The sequence below is a fragment of the Fundulus heteroclitus genome, chromosome 2 (genome assembly GCF_011125445.2).
Source record: "Fundulus heteroclitus isolate FHET01 chromosome 2, MU-UCD_Fhet_4.1, whole genome shotgun sequence".
In the NCBI taxonomy this organism is placed as follows: domain Eukaryota; kingdom Metazoa; phylum Chordata; class Actinopteri; order Cyprinodontiformes; family Fundulidae; genus Fundulus; species Fundulus heteroclitus.
Window position 1 is genome coordinate 21,568,646 of NC_046362.1, and position 22,626 is coordinate 21,591,271.

At 41.6% G+C, this 22,626-nt stretch overlaps 1 protein-coding gene across 3 annotated transcripts in view; it reads right to left on the bottom strand.

The window, feature by feature from the left end:
• Positions 1 to 2,939: 2,939 nt before the first annotated feature.
• LOC105920428 (SH3 and multiple ankyrin repeat domains protein 3) overlaps positions 2,940 to 22,626 on the bottom strand; it is a 51,884-nt gene continuing 32,197 nt past the window's right edge. For all 3 annotated transcript variants that reach the window (XM_036150703.1, XM_021312592.2, XM_036150707.1), the window contains 4 exons: positions 22,369 to 22,474; positions 21,104 to 21,630; positions 18,915 to 21,022; positions 2,940 to 10,291 (listed from right to left, as the gene is read on the bottom strand). In XM_036150703.1, the coding sequence (XP_036006596.1) occupies positions 9,733 to 10,291; positions 18,915 to 21,022; positions 21,104 to 21,630; positions 22,369 to 22,474 (3,300 nt within the window). In that variant the 3' untranslated portion in view covers positions 2,940 to 9,732. The remainder of the gene's footprint in view (positions 10,292 to 18,914; positions 21,023 to 21,103; positions 21,631 to 22,368; positions 22,475 to 22,626) is intronic.

Genomic DNA, 22,626 nt, shown 5'->3' on the forward strand with positions numbered 1-22,626 from the left:
ATTGTTCAAAAGTCCCAGACTGTTTTACAATTCAGGAATAATTTAGAGCAGGCAAAAGTTTGGACACCCTGTAGCACTTTCAAACAGCCCAGGGATTATTTTACTTTGCATCTTTTGATGATTTTGTTTATATGATGGACCCTGGGATGATATTAGGATGTACCAAATGGATGATTTGCTCTTCCAGTAACATTGTTTTTCACAATGTTACTGTCTTTTTTTTCTCTTGTGTTTTTCTCTACATTTTTACATATAAATTCCTCTAATAATATCTTTGGTAATTTCAGCCAAATATGTTTAAATATATGTTTAAATCAATGTGTTTATTATCCAAAGGCAGATTTGTAAAGATTACCGTGTCTACGCAGTAACTCCTGTCATCTACAGCTGAAGGTCCTCTGGGGGAAACTTGAATTTACCTCTCACCTCCTTATGAAATGAATTCTCGAGGCACGTTTTTCTCCCATCAGCAGACCTCTACTTGACCTTCCTCTTTCATGTTGTAAAATGTTTTTTACCCTTAACTAAATAAAAGTAAATGTGATGTTTAAAATCTGAATTTGTAGAGAAACTGTACAGTGAGTTTATTTGAGTTTTAAATGTTCGACTCCCACACTTTTCCATCTGTGACTATAACCCGTGTTAGAAAACGACACGGTAATGTTAATATGTAGATATAACAGTTCTTTTACATACATTCATCATCAACATGAATTTAGTTTACCTTTTGGACTTTTAAGGAATTCTGTGAACACTACCCAGGGAAAAATAATGATCCAAACAATAAAAACAACAGTTCAGTGTGCAAGTTTGATCGATTTACTCCCTTTCAGATTTTATATGTCTTCAGTTTTTTTGTGGATTTTTGTCAAGCTCGTTCAGATCTTCAAGCAAGTTTTAATACAGATAAAGATAAGCTGAGGAAATACAAACATTTTCAAACTTTGATTAGATTGTTTTGGCGAAAATAGTGTATCCAAACTACACTGGTCCATATGGGAGAAAGTAATTACCCACCAAGCCTACTAACTGGTTTTGGCAGTGACTATTTTATTTTACTTTCTTCTAATAGTCGTAATTCAACTGCACTGGAGGGTGTTTAACCACCTGTTTAAAAGGATGAAAAATGATCTTAATCTGATTCAAGTCCAGACTTTGACTGGACCACTGCTAAACCTTCATTTTGTTTAGCTTTTCCTTTGGAGCCATTCAGGGGTGGACCTACTGGTGCGCCTTGGATCGCTGCCCTCTTGCACAACCCAAATGTGCTTAAACATAAAGTTAAGAAACTGATGGCTGGACCTTCTGCAGGATTTTGTACCATTATGCAGGATTTTTATTCTGGTTCGCTAATTTATGACATGTTATCAAGGTCCTGATGCAGCTTTGCAGTTCCAGACCATCAAACTACCAACTCTGTGTCAGTATGATATTTTTTTAAAAGCTGTATTAGTCTTATTGTAGATGTTATGGGATCCACTGCTCCCATAAAGTTTCACTTGTTTCCCACCAGTTCAGTTTTCCTAAAAGTGTTGGGGATCAGCAGAATGATTTGTGGCAAATGGTGGACTGGCCTTTGTGTTCTTTAGGCTCAGAAAGCTTTTTTTTTTTTTTTGTCTTTGCTTTGCAGCTCTTTCAAGAAAGCCACTTCTGCCCAGTCTCTAATGTTAAACTGAACCATGAATATCAAGCTTAACTGAGGGAAGTGAGGCCCACAGTGGTCCAGATGTTCTGGATTCTTTTATGACCTCCTGGATGGGAAGTCAGTGCATTCTTGGAGTAATTTTGGGCAGGCCGGCTTCTCAAGTTTTCTCTATTATGTCAGTGTTCCAAAAATAATGAATAAGTTATTTTGTGATCTACTAAGGGAGCTATTACTTTTTGACTAGGTTGCTGTGGAAAGCTAAAAACCACATTTCGATTTTTATTTACTCTGGTTCTCTTCGTCTAATTATCTGAATCAATGAACTATGACCAAAAAAATCTAAATGGTAAGTGGCCTGTACTTGTATAACGCTGGAGCAAGTCCAATGACCCCAAAGTGCTTTACGATACAGTCATTCACCCATTCACACACACATTCACACAAACAGTCTCTATGGGGAAGAGACTGTTTTCAAAGTACAGCTTAAAATTTGTGAGCAAGTTCCACCTAAACCATGTGCATCCTTTCTTACTCCAACAAGCTGCTGGCATAATTCTGGCTTGATCTTTAACCTCGCTCCTTTGGCAGAATTGGAGCGCATTTTCATCGATTGGTTTCCTGGCATGAACCAGGCGGTTAGTTTAGAACCTTTTAGCCTTCTTGATATCAGAGCTTTAGGGAGGCCTAATGTTAGTTTTACATCTTAAAAGCAGTTTTGGTTTGTATTTGGGATTGTTGTGCCAGAACTATGCCCTGATCTTGCTCTTGGTTAAAAGAATGCGTTGGGTTTGTCTGCAACTTGTGTGTGTGCTAAGGTCAGGGTGTGAGTATACATTTGATTTGGATTAAAGAAAAAAAATAATCACATCATTTAGATTTATGCACCCCATTATAGTGTTAAAAAAAATCATTGAAGCTGTTTAATGTATGATCACATTATGTTCTAACTTTCAAGCGCCTCTTTAAAACCCCTAAATTAATATACTCATGGTTATGAGTGTAAAAGTTGGTCTGCACATGTAGCATTACTGCTGAATTATTCACAGAAACACCATTTTCTCCGTAGATCATCAGATATTTGATTAACAACCACTGGTTATAATAAACCGAGGGTTATGGCCTTAGTTTGGCCGTTTCTTTTCTCATTCGTTACCTGTTACCAGGACACTTCTATAATAGTGATTATGTTGAAGACAGAACAGCATATTTAAGCGTTTTGTGAGCCAAAGCCATGACGGAATCATTTCCACTAATGAGACACTAAAACTGGAACAAAAAAATATGCCACTTCATGTTTTAATTATAAATTTATTACATAATATAACAAACATATATCTCTGTGGTGGAGCTATCCAGCGCAACGTCTCAGATCTTGCCTCAGCCTTCACCATCGCCCCTGCTTTTGTTTACGTGGAGAAAACTAGGTAGCTTCTGATTAGCTTGGGTTGTCAGCGTAGGCTTTTATGCGTCTGATAATCACGTCCAGGGGGAGAGAAGTCGCGGATGAGTTTCCTGGTGATTAGAGGCCGAGAAGGGGGACGTTCTCGTGCGAGACAAGGCCGAGGCGTTGCAGTGATACATCCACCGCTCTAAACTTCACAGTGCAAACAAGGAGTAAAACCAACAATGAAAGAAACAAAAACCTCTGATGATAAGATCACTGGTTCCCGGTCTGTCGACGGGTACCAGGGAGTCGTTAGGAAAAGCCACACCGCTTCTCCTAAACCGTGTAGATTGTGCTTTGTTGATTAAGAAATATGAAGAGAACAACTTCGCAGAACTTGACCTAATGATGTGTCCGTCTGTAACTCGCTGCTTACTTGAACGTCTTTTTTTTTTTTTTTGTTCATTCGCAGCAAACCTCCACAAAAACCCGGCTCAACCCTTCGTCTGATCAGGCCAGCCTGTGTCCGAGATCAGACGTTTTCTGGGAACAGTAACTCTTTAGCATTCGAATCAAGTGACTGTGTCGCCATGACTCGAAAATCTAAAGACAAACGTTAAAGTGGAAACACGCAGGCTGTATATATGTTTATACATACATAAATTAATATGACATCTATAAAGCCTGTGTCTTTGTGAAAAAAAAAAAAACGAATACAGGTGCATCTCCTTAAATGTTATAATTGGAAAGTTTAGTAATTGAGCTCAAAAAGTGAAACTCAGTTATTATATAGATTCACATTACACACACAGTAGAAAATAATTTGAGAGCTATTAAAAAAAAGATTTTTGATGCAGTGATGTTACGTTATGACCTACACAATCCTCGGTAAGACTGCAGACAATTGTCCAGTAGGCAGTCATTGACATCACTGCTAAAGAAGTTGCTCGTTCAGAGTGCTGAATGCAAGCAGATACATCGAAAGTTTAGTGGAAGAAAAATGTATGGCAAAAAAGGGGTGTACAAGTAGCAGGTTTGAAGGCAGCCTTGAGAGGACTGTGAATTAAAGTTGATTAAAGTTTTGGGAAATTTACAAGGGGTGGACACAGAGACGTATTCAGGCCATGGCAGAAATATATATCGCATAGCTTGCGTTTAAGCCACTCCTGATCCTGAGACAACCTCAGAAGCATCTTAATTAACTGAGCTAGGGAGAAAAAAATACTGGACTCCTGCCCGGTGGCCCAGGGTCATTTCTTCAGATGAAAGTAAATTCTCCATTTCATTTGGTGATCATAAAAAGGAAAATAATGTGTCTGGAAGAAGAGTGGGGAGGCAGAGAATTAAAGCTTGAGGTCGAGCATGATTTAGAGAGCCGTGTTATTTTAGGTGTTGGTAATCGAGGTTTTATCAAGTCAAAAGCCAACGTCTACCAAGAAACTGGTGATATTTCATGCTCCCCTCTGCTGACAAGCTTTCCAGAGATGTTGATTCAATTCACTAACAGGACTCCATACCTATCCAGATCCAAATCCAGAAGTGCCAACACCCAGTTTAATGACCATCACTGTACTCGACTTCAAAAATAACATAATGACTAAGAGTTGTTATCACGAGGAGGATGGGAAACAGCAGAGCCAACCATGACAGCGGGCTGAAGTCCACTATTAAAGCCCTTTTAAAATTCATCCGAACCATGGGCTGATCACCTCCATGCCTCACAACATTGGTGCAAAAATGATTCATGCAAAAAGCAAAAGGAGGCCAGACCAGGTGTTGGGTGCATATACTGTCCTGCAGGCTATCGTTTCTGTTTTAAAAGTTCTGTTTTGTTTGATCCTATGTATGAAGTCGATTTTCTGATCAACTGAATTTGGGATTTTCTTTAAGCTGCAAGCCACAATCATCACATTTTACAGAACAATCGAAATTTAGACGTGTGTGCGTGTAATAAATCTATTAGAAACGTGAGTTTCACTGATGACAGAAATTAAGAAACCTTTCAATTATTTACTGAGATGCACGTTATTCCACCTACAGGAAAATACCAAAGGATCAATAAAATGTCAGTTCTCAAGATTACCAGGAGATGGCACCATATTGTCATAATACACAACAGCTTAAGAACGCTGTAACTAAGATAGTCCTAAAGCAAAAAAACAAAAAAACAAATGTACAGTTAAGTTACTTTTTGGCACATTTTTTGTGTTTGTTTGTTCCTCACTGGATCATCGCATATAGCATATTGAAAACTCAGAAGCTGAAAGTCTGAAAAAGGAAAAAGGAGAGCTGCCAGACAGAGTGCAGCGGAGTGGAAACGCCATTCGGGCAAGGCTGTACAGAATTAGTGACACTGCATAAGGAGTCACACCTACGCAGTTACAAGGTGAGATCGTTTTGTCTCGACTCGGGCGTAGAAAATTTGACAGTGTTTTGCTTATCTCTCTCTGTCTGTCTCTCCCTCTTGGGCAGAAACAGTCCACTTTTTGAAGACATAACTCTGCACAAAAGCACAATACACAACAATGAGCTTCAGTGTTAAAGATGAATGTGTGCATTCCTTTTTTATGTGTGTGCATGTGTGTGATTGCTTGTGTGTGTGTGTGTGTGTGTGTGTGTGTATGTATGTGTGTATGTGTGTGTGTGCACGCGAGTGTAATTGTGTGACACAGCCACAGCCGGCAATCTCTGATGGTACAGTAAGGCTATAGTGGACTAACGCCAAAGATGTAAACCCCAACAATTAACCGCACTCTCAAGGTCGCATGCATTCTCCGCATCTCACTCCCAAACAAATACGCAGACGTGAAAGGAAACAAGCAGTCGGCACACGTGCACACGCATTCACACGCGCACGGTGAAGAGGAACAAGCACACAGAGAGATTCGGGGGAATCCAGATGCACTCATGCGCTTGGACGATGGGTGGCTTTTATGTTAGCACCTTGTCACCTTGTTTTTGTGCAAATCATCCCCTAGTTCATAGTTCAGAGTTCAAAAGTTCAAGAGTTCATAGAAAGAATAAAATCTGCTCACCTTTCCCACAGGTGGTTAACTATGCATATATGCCAAACATTCATATATAGATCTATATACTTTTCAAAAAATTTATATGAAATCTATTATATATACATTGCTTGTGATTTAAAAAACCAAATATTTGTAGTGTGTTCATTTCTTTTTTTTTTTTTTTTTCCTTTTTTTTTTTTACAAGTGTAGGTATGTCCAGAATGGACAGGAGATTATTTTTTTTATCCTCTTTCTCCCCGCCACTCTAAAATTCAAATGAGTAAAATATCATGTTCCACACGCTACAAAATCTACCCACAGTGGCCGAAGGTAACAAAAGTCAGCAACAGAAGGAGGACGTAACACTGGAGTTTGAAGGAAAATAAAGAGCGAGGTCACAGTGAGGCAGTGAGTGCTATTCCTACAATTCCTAGATACTGATTTTATTCACCGCCTGCTTTTCGGAACGGATAGAGGGGTGAAAAGGAAAGGTGCACACAAGTTTTTTTTTTGCCAAGTGAAAGTGCCTTGGCTGAATGCTTCTGATGAGCAGGTTTTTAGTGGCAACAGACACTTCCTGGCATTCTGTCAGAAAAAACAGCTAGAATGCGGAAAATTATTTTTTCTTCTTTTTGTAGCATGAATAAAACTCACTGGTTCTCACTGCCAGCAGAAGCTGCTCATGAGTACAATTACAGATTGGTATTGTTGAAAGAAAATTCAGCTTCTTTTTTTTCTTCTCCTCCCTCCGTTTTACAACCTGGGTTTATTTTTATAGTTCTGGTTGATAATATTTCACTCACTAAGATATTGTTATACCTTAAAGGAAAGCAGCTGCACGTTCAGGTTGTAAAATACTGAATTTTCTTTAAGACCTTTCACTAGCTTACCCATCCCCACTGCTGAAAGAATTATAGACCTGTCTGGTAAGGATTTATGCTATGTGGCGTTTTTTCATGACCTCCAGGAATATCGTTCACTTTTTTTTGCATCACAATAGGCATGGGCCGGTTAGTGCTACGATGGCATACCAAAGTTTTCTAAATGCTTTCTCATATCATTCCGTTCTGATGGGAGAAAAAGTTATTTCGATTAGATGCCAGACAAAGTATCTGAATTTTCTCAAGCTGCATGGAATAAAGATGAGCACGGTGCTGCCCCTCCTCCACCTGTTGCTACAAGAAAGACCAATTTGGCTATTTGAAAACATTTCTAGTTGGGAGCAACCCAGACAGTCATGCTGCGACTTGAAAAATGCTTAATTTAGCAGGTAGTTTTGCTCAAATCTGCTTCGGGGTCATCCTGTTTTTCCAAGAAACCTAACATGTTATTAATCAAATGAGTTGCAAAATGAATACAAAATACAAAGGTGAGGAATAATGATTTGTACTTGATATAATAATTTTATCCTTCAAACTTTGCTTTCACCAAACAATCCCCCATTTGCAGGAAATACGGCCTCGCAGACTTTTGGTTTTCCAACTGTTTGCTAAGGAAATTCCCCCCCATGCTTCCTTAAGCTCCTCCCATAAGTTGGACTGACCTGATTGGCACTTCTTACGCACCATACGGTCAAGCTGTTCCCTCAACACCTCAACATGGTTGAGATCTGGTGACTGAGCTGGCCACCCCATTACAGACAGCGTACCATTGACAACGTCTAGACTGATTCTGATTCATTTTATGTTATCTTAATTGAAGAAAATGGTGCTTTTATTGGAAATATTAGGACATTTATAAGTGACTCCAAACGTTTGAGAGGTAGTGTATGCACCAAAATTAAAGCAATGGCTTAAATAACGCTGTTGTCAGCTAGTACCACTGTAGCGATCATTATCCATGGTGCTTGAACTGGTGGCTCAGAAGAATTTGTGGCATCAACCGTTTGCTTGGTAAAACAGATAAATAGGAACTCCAGCAGCCAAAAGCATTTTTAAAGAACATTGATTTTTACTTTTTCTGGAAACTTCTAAGAGGGAAAAGCTATTCTGCAAACTGAAGCAGGTGAGAGTCATGTGTTCGCTAATGGAGGTTGTGCGTATGTGTCAAAAGATTTCACTGGATACAAATTTTACAATTTCAAAGGAACGGTGGCAGCTATTTTGGCTTGTCAGGACGCGGTTGTTGAAAAACCTCAGATTTTTTCCCAATTCATATTCCATCTTTTGATAACAATACCAAGTTCAAGTCTGAAGATTTCAACTTCTGAGAGAAAACGGAAACCATCTTTTTTAAGCAAGATTGTCATACCTGCAGAATCTCTTTCCAGCCCATGCTTATTCATGAATATCTCCTTCGTTGTGTACTACAATTATTTAAATCCTTAAAAGAAAAAAAAAAATACAAACTTTCTACAGGAAGGAATAACTAATTCTCCCCCATTATCTGTCTCGTTAGCCCCCTCTGACAATGTGTCATTAAAATCTGAGACTGAAGCAGTAGGGATGGGTCTGAGCTGGGGTCTTAGCCTCACATTACGGGATGCCCTTTAGTGTGACGGAAGACCGTAAACAAAATAAAAACGCACAACAAACTGTCCAGAACATTATGCAACTCGTCATGCTACGCTTCAAGAAAGGGTGACCATACGGAGATTTCTATATGTATGATAAAAAAATTAATTTTTCTGTATTTATATCTTGTTTTCTTTCAAATATATATATATATTTATATATGTATATATATAACTTGTAGAAATGAGTAAACTATCGGTGGAATAGATTTAAAGACTTCTTTCTGTCTTCTATTCTAAAACCAAAAACAGCTGCAGAGTCATCTACTACATTTTTTTTCTTTGCGACATTGTCTTTTCATCGGAAAGCTATATTTAGATACATATATATCATATTATGCCATATAATAGTAATATATATAATATTCCCTTTGGAAAAAATCAGAAAATTAATTATGAAAAAAGCCACGAGTGTTGGTTAAACATTCTCCAAATATTATAGATTGCACAGTCTTGGTACCAGGGCAGAGGAGGGGGTGGGCGTGGGGGTCCTCCTCCTGCGGGGCTCCGCCTCTGGACTCAAAAGTCTTCGGTTTAAAAACGATAGCAGGTATTCAGAAGACACAACTTCTCAGAGCTGTGTTAGCACTACTTCCATAGCACTGTGTTCGTCAGAGTTGATTTCAGTAGAAACATTTTTGAAAGGCAACTGAGTTTTCGGTTTGGAACGAGAATCCTTCCTCCTCCTCCTTTACTCAAACTGCCAAAGGCTTTCAGAGGCCTAGTACGAGAGGGGAGAGAGGTAGAGAGGGTGCAGTGAGAACATGTGGGTGTTACTAAGGAAACAACTGGACTTTTTCTCAAATCAAATGACCTAATTGAAGCTCCGGTGATTCTCCTTAGCGAAAAAAAAAAAAAAAAAAAAAGGCCAGATACCCTCTTCGGGATGTCTGCTCTGATTAGCTCCAGGCAAGAAGGTGGGGCTGTGACATAAGTAAGGGCTAAGCAAAAGTGGATGAATGTACATCGTATGAGTATTGCCTCCTCCTCATCAGTGCATTGCCAGGTGCAGGCTGTTAACGCGGAACAGAAAGTGTCATTAGGAACCAGAGGTGAACATTTTAATACTGAACATAAAAGCCGCTGGAGTAAAAGAGGAGCAGCGTTCACTGGTCCGCCAGTTCTCCTCTACCTAAATTCAATATGCATGTCGTCCATCCGTTGCTCTTTCTCAGGGCAAGGGTCAGCTCTCTAGCAGCAGTTTAAGTGCTCGCTCGATGTTCATACGGTGTCCGACCCGCGTCACTCCCAGCTCTGCAAAGTCATCCTTGGTTAGAGCTGGGAGGTGGGAGCCTTCGATCTCGTGTTCCTGGAAGCCGGCTCTGTGCTCCCCCAGGTTGATGCTCTCGAGCCAGTCGCCGACGTCGTACTTGTTCCAAAGGTGGAGGGGTTTCTGGTGGAAGGGTCGAAGGGCTAAAAGCGGCGAGCCTAAGCCAGGGGAGTGCGAAGGCGACGGGGAGCGGGAGCGGGCGCTGGAGCTCCTCATCACAAAGCGGACCTCTTTGGGCTCCTGCGGAAGGCTGAGGCTAGAGGACTTGAGGATGGTTTGCGGCGGCGTAGTCGGTGAGGATGGCAGGCCGAAGCCTGAGAATCGTCCAAGGGGGTCACCCCGATCAGGCGAGCATGAACCTGGGCTGGGGGTGCGTCTGGTGACGGGGTAACGGCTGCCAGGGCGGATGGTGTATGTGGTTCCGTAGCTTCTCTGGGAAAGGGTGTGTAGCTCGCCTAGGCTGCTAAAAAGTCTGTCAGAGACACAGAGTTTTAAAATGGTCAAATAACACACACAGTTGAAAACTTAAAAAAACATTTTAACAGAAAGAGACCAAACTTTGGGGTTTACATATCCTTGCAAAAGTATATATTCCCCATTGCCATTTTCATATTTTGTCAAGCACAAACTTCAACGTATTTCCTGGGATTTTATGTCATAGTCTCAGACTGCACAATATATCACAAATGTATTGTTATCGCAATGTGCATACCATAAAAATCTGCCTGGAGCGCGACAACTGCTAACTAAATATTTAATCACCAAGCATTCAGGCTCTCTGTCTGTAATATGTTTGGTGACACTTGTTTAATGCAGCATAAAAAGTTAGAAGGTAAAGAGGTTGTTTAAAACTAAAAACCTTTTTTTTTTTACCACCAAAACAGCAGCCAGAAGTACATTTATCGATAAAACTATGTTGCTGAGATGGAAGTAATGGATTTTTTTTCCCCCTTCACAGTAGATGGATTGACTACGCATTATCTGGTGTCTGGATCTGCTATGAACCCAAAGCAGAATGACATTAATACTTTTTGTTTCATTTGTTTTCGCAAGTAATATCCTTCTTTCGCAATATTCACTATTATTTCACGTATTACATGCTTTTCCTAATTTTGTGCAGTTATGTTATGGACCAAGATAAAGCAGCACATATTTGAGAAGTGGAGGGAAAAGGATGGCTTTCAACATTTTTTTTTTTTACTAATAAAAACCTGGACATGTGGCATGAATTTGCATTGGATCTAGTACTCCTATGTAATCTTTGTACCTTTGTGCAACCAAGGCTTTCAGAAGTCTGCTAATTAGTTAATCAAATTCAGCATTAGGTTATAAATTTGACACAGCTGTTCACTGAAGGCCTTAAAGGTTTGTTAGGGAACAACAGTGAACAAACAGCACCATGAAGACCAGAAATTGTAGGATTGTAAAAACAGGGATTGGTTATAAAACAATCTCTTAGTAATGGACATCTCAGGGAGCTCTGTTTAATCCATCGTCTCAAAACAGAACAAGTATGGCACCACTGCAAACCTGGCAACACAGCCCCCTTCGACTAAACTGACAGGTGGAAGAAAGCGTTCCGGTCTGAAAGAGACCAAACAGGGAACGTTTTGACCTACAAGCAAAACACATATGAACAGAAAACTACCACAACACATGCGCAACATCCTGACCCCACCATGCCCACTTTGAAACATGGTGCTGGCAGCAGTAAGCTGTGGGGATGTCATTTGTTTATTTTAGGAGGAAGCGAGGATAATGTAGTGGAAGAAAACATGTAAGAGGCTGCAAAATACTTGAGACAGGAGCAGAGCTTCACATTCTGGCAGGGCAACGGCCCTAAACACACAGCTGGATTGAATGGCCCAGTAAAAGTCCAGCCCTAAATCCAATTCAGATGTTTACATTGTTCGACTGATTCTCTGCATCCAGTCTGACTGATATTGGGAAACAAATTCAGCCTCTTACCTTGCAAAGTCAGTAAAAGCGTACTCCAAAAGTGAGGAGGTTTACAACGTATTTACTCGACTTGGGCTGATAACAAATGTATGGCACATTTTTCACAAGTCGATTTATTAAACAGAAAATAAAAAACAGTAATCAGCATGTACGTTCTGTCCACTTCACAATCGTGCACTACTTTGTATAAATATATGAAAGGAATCCCTTTAAAGTACATTAAGTTTTCAGGTTAAGGGTTATAGGTTAAAACACTAATCTAGTTGCAACAGAGCTGTTTTAGTCTCGAATATCAGTCAAGCTTCAAACAAATAGTTTCAAAGTCTGACAGTAAGCCTTTATATTTAAATATATGCTGTATTCATTTTTCATAATGAATAAGGAATAAGCGAGTTAGACTCTGTTTTAAAATCAGCTGCTCAGAATTAATGTTCTGTGACAATTAATGTAAGCATTCAAGAATTGAGAGTTACAATGTCAAAGAGATGCAGTCTGGTTTACAAGAAAACTGTGGATAGCTCTGACCTGAAAGCACATAAATCCTTGTTTATTGTATCAAATACATAAACCACATACTCTCACAGGTCCAGAAACAGAAGGCAGACGGTTAACTAGAACTTCTTGATTTCTCCTTAGTCTTGAACATTGCTAACGACTCTTTTCATCTGAGAAAATGTACATATTGTGAAAATGACAATGAAGAATTTTAGTCTATAAAGACATCAATGAGGCTTCCCAAAGCTTTGTCTCATTTTATAAAAAAACTAAACAAGGCCTGTTTATGTTGGACTTGAAGCTCAGACCTGATATGACGACCAACCCACCAATCCAGTCTTACCATCTGTAGCCTTTAGGAGTACCAAAAGCATCTTATGCTTCTACAGGAGAAGATATCAGGAGCCCAACAAGAGGTACTAAACAACATATACACCTCAACATTGTTTGAAAAACAGTAAAAACACTCTTTAAGGTTAGTCTTTAGTTTACTACTTGTCAAATAGAAGGAATGATGATTAGAAAGAGGGACAGATGGGAGTTTGAAGCTAAAACTAAGAAAGTGTGTGTTGGTGGAAGCAGGCAGAAGCAAGGAGGATATACCTAAATTCATGCATTGTATCTAGAGTTATCCCTCTACTGCAGTGGTCTCAAACGCCGGTCATCGAGGGCCGGTGTCCTGCAACCTTTGGATGTCTCTGCTTCAACATACCTGAATAAAATATTAGCTGACTAGCAGAGCTCTGCAGAGCTTGACTGCATGCTATTGAGGCAGTTTAGCCATTGGATTCAGGTGCGGAGAGCAAGGGATTCACGTAAAAGTTGCCGGACAGCGGCCCTCGACGATCTGAGTTTGAGACCGCCACTCTACTGCGTGTGTTTTAAGCTTTGCTATGAGTGACTTTTAAACTACAAAATGTAATGGAGCAAAGGTCGCTCAGGCTGGGGGAAAAAAATGATCATACAGGGAGCCAACGGGCTGCGGGGATGAGCTCCATGCGCACTTACACAGTCCTCCTGCCCTCCTGGGCGCACAGTCAGTTCTAGACCAATCAGATCAGAGCAGCAGGGCGGGGCATGCAAGGTGAGCAGAGAGAGAGCAATGGGAGAGAATGTTAGCATCACTCCATGAGACGCAGCCTGCTAACCAGACTCACTATATGCTTTAGCCCACTCTGGTGCCTTCCGAGCGCTTCGTGTGTTTGGGAGAGCGTGCGCAGGGACGTTCGGATTCTGTTGCTGATGTGTGTGCATGATGAAGGCAGCAGAGCAAGCTTCAGCACTGCAAAGTCTGACCAGTGGGCTTCATGAGAGAGAAATGAGCACACTGTCCACATGTAAAACACTGTACAAAGAAAAAAAAAAACAACAACAACAACACATAAATGAATAAATAACGTGAAGGCACATGTCTCTTGACTTTTGTGACTGTTTGCACATACAAGGAAAACTACAAATTAACATTTGTATGTGCTTATCCGCATTGATGCACGCTCACTATTGTGTTTCTCTGAAGAAGTGCAAGTTCTGTTCTGTTCAGGTTTCAACATTTTTTGGAGAAACGTACAGGCTGGACTGGTAAGAGAGTCAGGAACCATGGCCATTCTCAACACAAACACTGGAAAACAAAACAAAGTTATGCACTTTACATGACCAACCCAGAAAAGAAAACCAAAGGCCACAAATGAAACAAAATGAGAACACCAAAGTTCTGTGATATATAGGATGCGGGGAAACAACGGAGACAGGATAGAGCTTTGCGGCGTGTGGAAGGATTTAAACAGGGTACGAGATGGAGGGGCATTACAATTAGAAATGCTGGGATGCCTATGATGTATGAGAAGTCCTCCAGCAGGTGGAAAGGATTAAATGCAAATGCAGAGTGATAGAGAAGGAGGAATAATGGTGTGCATGATCATTTTTATCACAGCCAAAGGCAATTAACTGTCAGGGTGGAAATGGTGGGAGGGTGAGAGAAATCTGAACTGAATGTTGCGTGATGGTTTGCCTTCGAAACCATGGCCTTCTTCATCATCCACAAAAATAAAAGAACGTGTGTTTGGGTTTTGCCTGCTGTTAAGACCATTACCTGCTCAAAACTTTTACAAGCCACAACAGTAAAAAAAATGGAAAATGCTGTCAGGTTATCGATACAGTCTGCTAGTTAGGAACCTTGCTTCGCCAAACTAAAGAAATACTAAAGACTGACTACGCACAAAAACAAAACGAAACATGAAATCCAGAATATCCACACAGAGCATAAAATGAACCCAACCTATGGGAACCCGGCCGCCAAACCCACACAATTAAGTAACCATATCCCATCAAATCACAAGTGAAGGTGCATCTTAAATATTTAGACTATCATTGAAAAGTTGATTTTGTTCAAAAAAGTCAAATACACGTTATATAGATTTTTTTTTACACACAAAGATACATTTCAAACATTTATTTCTATGAAATTTGATGATTATGGCTTACAGCTAATGAAAGCACACATTCAGCTCCTCAGATATGTTGGCATACTGAAAAGTACTTCTGTGTACTGTGCAGTATGTGCACGCGGTACTTGGTCGGGGCCCCTTTAGCTTGAATTACTGCCTCAATGGTAGGTGGCGTGGAGACAATCAGCCTGTAGCACTGCTGAGGTGTTAAGGAAACGCTTTTTAGTTTAACAGGAGCCTTCAGTTTATCTGGATTATTGAGTCTAGTGTCTCTCAAGTTCCTTTAGACAATCCTCGATAGATTCTCCATGGGCTTTTAGGTCTGGCTAATTAAGCACAGTGATTCCATGGTCATTATAGCAGGTAGACTTTCGGCAGTGTCGACATGTGCTTACATCATCTCCATAAAGCGTGTCAGTACAGGAAAACACAAAGCGGTTTAAAATTTCCTGATAGATGGCTATGTCATCTAATGGACTAACACTATTAAGATGACATAGCTCTTCAAACTGACTTTGGGGCCTGGATTTTTAAATAAAATGCTAAATTTCCTTTTTTTTGGCTTCGGACCAACAAGCAACATGCCAGTCCTTAATATTTTAGCCGAGCAGAGACATTTCTAATAGTTTCTCTGGTCCAGGGGCAGGACAGAACGTAACAGCTGCAGTCTATGTCCTGGAAACTTCTGCATGCGGTGGCTCTAGAAGCACTTTCTCCAGCAGCAGTCAGATCGTGCCAAATCTTTTAATGGGCTTTGCTTCACATTTTTCTGAAGGGTGGAGCTATTCCTGTTGTTTGTGCCCTTTTTTCTAAAACACTCACTCCTTTTGTGTAACTTTCCCTTTTTACCCTTGACATTCTGTAAATGGAGTTACGGTCTTGAGTAATAATCCTTTTTATAGCTTACTCTCCCGGTGAAGGGTGTCAATGGCTGTTGAAAAACTGTCAAGTCAGCAGTCTTCCCAAATGATTTTGCAGGGCAAAATATTGTCATTGCATACAATTTCATTTCTAAAAGTAAGTAAAAAATGTTTTGTCATTGGCTGTAAGCTATAGTTATCAAACTAAACTAAACACCTGGACTCTATGATAAATATGTATAATATATGAGTCTCTTTTTTTACTGAAATAACTTTTCAACGATATTCTAATTTATTGATATGCAAATATATTTTTGATAGCCCAGTGTATAGTCAAACAAGAGTGAACAGTCCGGATGAATAACATCTGAACCCATCCATCCATCCATCCATCCATCCATCCATCCATCCATCCATCCATCCATCCATCCATCCATCCATCCATCCATCCATCCATCCATCCATCCATCCATCCATCCATCCATCCATCCATCCATCCATCCATCCATCCATCCATCCATCCAGGATTGTGGGGGTAGGGGTGGTGGTGCATTTCTCCAGCAGGCATGGGCAAGAGGCGGGGTAAGTCTGAAACCAGACCCCTTGAACAACCAATTACATTTGCTTGTAACAGCAGCACGTTGCTGTAGACCCCAAACTTCAACTCTAACATGCGAACTTTAAACAAATATTTTCACATTTCTAGGAAACTGAAGGAGACAATAACACTGAACTGATTACGTCTATAAACAGCTTTAGCTATGAAACTGGAAAAAGGACGAATAGGTTTAATCACTAACCCAGTATGAACTTTAATTGTGAACTTTGCGTTTGCTACTAATGTGAGGACTATGATCTCTTAAGACATCTTTTCCAAATCCATGATGGAAATCTTCCTTCAAACATCCAATCGGCGTTTTCAACCCGAATGGCCATGAAAATGTATCCAGACAAAGCAAGGTGTTGTTCAGCAAAAGCAACGCTCACATGGAAAGAAAAAAATTTAGATGTCCCACCATTTATTTGACAGTTATTTCAAATGACTTTTGACATTGTTAGGTTTTTGTCTTATAATCAGGCAAGGCAACGCAAATGCTGCTATAGGTGGACAATGTGAACTAACACCCCATCATATTTCAATCCTGTTCAAATACTTCTTAAAAATACATCCCCGAATCTTTGAAGTCATCACTCTCTCAACAGTGGAGGTGTTGGCGATAAGAGGGAAAACTATATTTTCAGTTCTTATCACGTCTGTATCAGTGATGTCTGCAAAGGGCTGTGGATGAAAGGATGTATTGTGTAACGTTTGAACAAAGACGTAGGAAAACGCAGAAAGGGTAGATACTAGCGGGGCCGTAGGTTAGAAGAAAACATGGCAGTGTGTAAGAAATGAGGAAATTCTTTCATGCCTTAAATCCTGTTACCTTGTTTGCACGAGTAGTTATCTTAATTTACACACTTACAGTATGTAAACTCAGACACAAATTGCACAACACTAACGTATTAGCTGCTACTGTCAACAATTAAAAACTAAAACATGTGTAGAGAGGTGAAAGATTGTAGCAGTGACAAGTAAAACTAAGAGCAGTTTAAGCCAAACTACTGCCTTGCTTATTTCTAAATCAAATGATTTCTTAATTGAATCATACCATTGTTGTAAAACTCTAATGCAGACAAGGTAACAATGTTTAAAGGGTAACGGATTAAACAAAAAGGCTAAAAAAATATTTCTAGTTGTTACTGTGTTTAGTTTATAGGGTTAAAGTGTAAGATATGTGAAAAAAATATTTATTTGGTTTACCCTAGGGTCTATAACTTTAAGGTTTACTTTCTTCGGTGTCCTCACATCTGCAGAAATATAGAGGATTTACATTGCACTTTTAGGTATGCTGGAAACAAAAACACCCACAGAAAATAGATTTACAACACCACTGTTCCTCAGATGCCAGTTAACCTTTGATCAGCTTTGTACACTACGTTCTTTGCCTCATCAGAAAGCTGAAACAGACTTTATGTCTTAAGGACGTGGATTTGCTCGAGACTTCTTATCTAGAGATGCACCAAAAAAAATCTCTTGGTGACCAGAAATGGACGGCTTTCAGCTTGGTCTGCTTAGAACAATACCAGGCCAATGGAAATATCTGAAATACCACCTATTTTCCTATTAGTGAATGAACCACAATAAGCACAGTCTTGTCAGGGCAACATGGGAGTAGGCACCACCAACTTTACTTTATGGTGTATGCACCGTCACTGAGGGGAGAACATGCAAAGCTAGTTACTTTCGGTATCAGATGTTCAGAGGAAGCACAGACACGTACTGTATGAAGTTTCACTATATGAAATCTCATCTAACCCACTGCTCTACAGTCGATTGGCAGCATGCTTACTACACCCAATGCTTTGCAATGCACCGGGTGAGGCAAGGCTTATGAAGCAGCTGCTCGGCAATTACTGAAAGAAGATACTAAAGAAAGTTTTAAATGACAAAACTTTTATGTTTTTTGTCGTAAAACATGAAAAAAAACATCCTACAACGACTGCTCGCTCATTTTTCACAGCTCTAGTGGCTTGCTTTTTAACACAGTAGGCTGACAGGGAGGGGGTGGGAGAGGGGGAGAGACATGCGGCTAAAGACCGTGGGTCAGAGTCGGACCCGGGTCGACCGCGTCGAGGACTAAGGGTACATGGGTCGCACTACCCTGCTGTGCCACCAGCGCGCCCGCTAACTCATACTTCTAATGATTTTTGTCTCTGCACCCAATATAGTTACTGACTACTTACTTTAAAAAGGCCAAATAAAAAACAAACATTTGAAAGCTGTTCTTGTGTCTTCTTATGTTTCAGTTCTTGAAAGGAAATCCGAATCACCTAAAGTTGGTACTGGCAGCTCAAAGCTTCACCAAACTTAAGACCGTAAATCGGCCACAACATTTTTATCGGTACATCTCCACGCATCGCTAATTTTCAGAACAGTTCTTGAGATGACTAATCTCCTAAACCATTCACGAAAGACTGCTAATAGTTTTACATGAAGTGAGGGCATCAAATCCTCGGCAGGAATTAACACCAGAAGGTCATGTATCTATGGAGTAGTACAAAGTGTTGACAAATGACTATGCATTTGTATAATGGTGATTAAATACGGTATAACTTCCACTAAATGCATTTCTACCTGTCAGAGCTGGGCACCTATAATTTTCTTGCACTCTGCTATGACTGGTAAAGCATATGAATAAAACCTAACAATATAATTTTTTTTACAATAACTCTCTATTCTGTCACTCAGTGCCAAAGACCATTCTGTGGTATTTTTTGCCAGATATTCTCTTACCTTGCACCTGCCACAGGTGACTTCCTCCCAGGGTCAAGAGACGCTCCCAGCGGCTCCTCACCCAGAGACCTAGTGTCTTTACTTAGCTGTTGTAGACGTGAACTGAGCTCTCCCATAACTGATGGTTTCGTCCCCTCGTCTGCACCAAGCCCGAGCCCTAGCCCACCAAGATTGCCCAAACTCCCAATACCTAGCCCTACCCCTGGGCCTCGGGGCTCTACCAGATCTCCCCACAACTTGGACCTCCGTTGGAAGAGATAGCGTGGCTTAGTGGGAGCTAGACCGGTCACTGAGGCGGAACCACCTGCAGGAAGCCCGGCTCCGCCAGCCGCGGCGGCAGCCAGCGCAGCGGCCTGTGTCTGGGATAGCAGCTCACTGTCAGAGCTCTGCTTTAGCAGAGGGTCCCTGAAGGTGACGGGGCCTTTGCTGCCTCCTATCTGGGATTTGAGTCGAGGCTTTGGAGGCACTGGCGGCTTGTCAAGAACAAAAGTCTGCCCGTCAGCATAGGAGGTGTGCGTGGTGTGCGTGTCAGCAGGCTCGCCACTTTCTGAGGACAACGTGGACATGCTGGAAACTGTGGAGACGGTGCTGGTGGTCTCAAGATGGTGGTCTCTCTCTCTGTCACTGGAGCTGCGCGTGTCAGCCTCCTCCACACCCGAGTCAGCTGCAGAACCAGCCTCGCCCACTGGTGGGGGCTCCAGAGGGTCCGAGGTTTTCCCTGAGACAGCTGCTGCACTGGGTGGAGGTGGTGGCTGGGGAGGCTGAGGCTGGGTGGTTGTCACAGTTGGGGTTGTTGGAGTTGAGGGAGTTTGGGGTGTTGGTGTGGCTGGTGTGGCAGGAGAAGGGGCAGTCTTAGCAAGTGATACTGGTATCCCCTGTGCCAGGGCCATTAACCCATTTGAGAACTCATCCGGTGGAGGAACCACCCCGATCTTGCGTAGCTCCTCTCTTGTTTCCTCATCGCTGGAAGATAACATAGCAGGTGGTAGGGTGACTGTGTAAGCATCCACATCCTCCTCTGAGCTTCCCTGAGCCAGGCTCTTCTCTTGGGCGGGACTGGCAGGACGCTGAGTTTGAGGCTGAACCTGGAGCTGAGTTTGGGGCTGGAGTACAGTGGGAATGGGGGATTTAGCCCGTGGACTCAGTGATTTGCTAGGCTCTATGTTCGTAGGCACAGGTGTCTGTTCAGCCCCGGACCCCACACCAACAGCCTGACCATTACTGGTCGCATGAACCATGATCAGCCCTGCTGTCTTCTGCTGTGATGTATCCAAAATACTGATCAACATACTTTTTTTGTCCTCCAGTCTCTTTTCCTCCTTCCTCTCCTCAATCCTGGCTTCCATCTCTTGACGGAATGATATCGGTGATGATGATGTAGTCCACTGGGGTTTAGTGGGTTGAGCAGCTAAAATACTAGCTGGGGAGGATGGAGTGCCATACCCTGCTGCCTTGGCGCTTTTAGGTGAAAAAGGGGGAGATGCAGCTGCCCCATCCCCATGTGGAGACTCTTTGGTCTGAGTGTCAGAGAACATTACAACCTGGCCTACTCGCTCTTGTTTAGTCCGAGGCTCTGGGCTGCCAGTCGGGGACTGACTCTGAGAGGTCAGCGCCCTCTCCCTTGCGGCCAGCGCAAGAGCCAGTGGCGAATTTGGGTCCAGAGGCTTTCCTGTAAGTGGATGGATAAAGGTGGTCCCACTAGGTGAGGGGCTCAGAGTTAAAGCAGGTGGCGGAAGCTGGCCAAGCTCTCGGGTTAGCAGCCGTTCATCGATAGAGTGAGACGGAGTCAAAGAGGGGGCGTCAGGGCTGGTTGTGGGCGACCCTTCCATAGTCCCAACAGAAAGGAAGACAGTGGATTTCCTCCGTTCTTCTAAGCGACGCTCACGGTCTTTCACTGCTCCAGCAATCGCAGCAGCGAAGGGGCCTTTACCCTGAAAGATCATCTCTCCCTGGGCTCGCAGTCGCTCCCGTTCGGCCATGAGCTGCTGCTGGTAGTAGTCGACGCGGCTGGTATGCGTGTGCCCACGTGGGTGTCGTCCTGAGGGTGAGCTTTCTCGCGAGTGGGCAGCAGCTAAGGCCAGACTAGCCTTTTCTTGTGCATCTTCTACCTGCAATGGAGAAATGAACAGTCAAGCTCAGAAATCCTTTCACATTTGATAGGAAAAATATTTAATTAAGATACAACTTACTTGTAGCTGTTTCACCAAAGGACTTTTCTTTCTTTGGGGCTTTGTGGGTGTGAACAGTCCGATGCTAAACTGACCCACATTTGCGTAAGGGTTGTCGATTACCCTCCCCTTTCTTTTGATTCGCTCTGGAGGAGTAGCAGCAGAGGGACGGGGAATTTCTGTAGGTTCTACAGGTAGATGGGAGGAGTCCTGCAGGATGATCATCGAGCGAGCTTTCTTTTGTCTCTCGAGGTGTGTGGCTTGCCGCTGAGCAGCTTCATAAGGCAGGTCCAAAGAGGATGGCTTGAAGCTGGAACGGCCTCCAGGTTCATGGCCTTGACTCTGGGTCCTAGAAGGGGGAGGAGGAGGGCAAAAAGCTGGAGGAGGACCTGTGTCTAAGTAGTAAGGTGGCGGTGGAGGTGCCGTCTGAGGAGGTGGAGGGATAGGATGGGGTTGTGAGTGGTCTCGGAGGCTGTCTGTCATAGAGGAACTACGTGGAAATCTGTGCTCGCCTGCAAGTGCTGACAGTCTATCCTCTTCTGTGGCACCTGGTGACAGAGGGAAGAGGACAGGTTATTTATTGAAGTGGCATGGGTTTGCTAACGAGGAGCCATTTTTCTATATAGCCTACCAGGTCCACAGTTAATCGATAACAATAATTGAAAAAAACCTCTGGCACTCAACTATGGAGCTGCTAATATATTTTCACAAAACATGTTATAACAAATCTTAAAAAAATCTTTACTATTAAGATTTACTTAATTTTGCTAGGAGAGCCAACAATTCTATTTACAGTGTGTTTAGAAATAAAGCAAAACATCTGTTAACGATATCTACAGTTTCTGCTGTTTAATTTTCTGTAGAACATCTGTTTTAAATATTTTTGGATGCTCTTTTTCAAACATTTTATATTTAATTTTTAAATCAGTGAAGGCAACCTATTTACTGATCTTTGTGCTGGAAAACTTACCAACAAGTTTGCCAATATGGTTGTATCTCGTGTTGCGTAAAGGCATGGCTGCAACTTTTCACCCTTGCTGGACTTAATGCTGTTTCAAAATCAAACTTAACTTAGATTGTTTCTGATATTATTATATTATTCATTTCTTGTCAAACCAGAACTTTAAATACATCTATGTTTGATGTTATTTTGTTTAAATGCTGTTTTTCCATAAAACTCAAACACACAAAATAAAGTGTTTTTCTTCAACGTGCTTGTTTACACATACAAATAGCCAATAATTTTTTTCTTATTTGATTAAGTCAGTCAGGAATGATCGCTTTACCAAAAGACTTGGTCCTGGACATGCCTTTAGGGAGTGGTATGTGACCCCTCTCGATCCCAGGGTGCAGACCTCCATGTAGCGTCATCCCTTGTCTCTCAAACAGTGACTGAAGCAAAAAAAAAAAAATCCAGAATTGGCTTTCTAATCAAAGACACTAAACCGTCTTAAGTAAACTTCATAAAAACTATCCCAACAATAGTTAGTAAATGTGTGAATTACTTCATGCTGTGATTGTCTCGTGTCATCTCTTATTCCTTT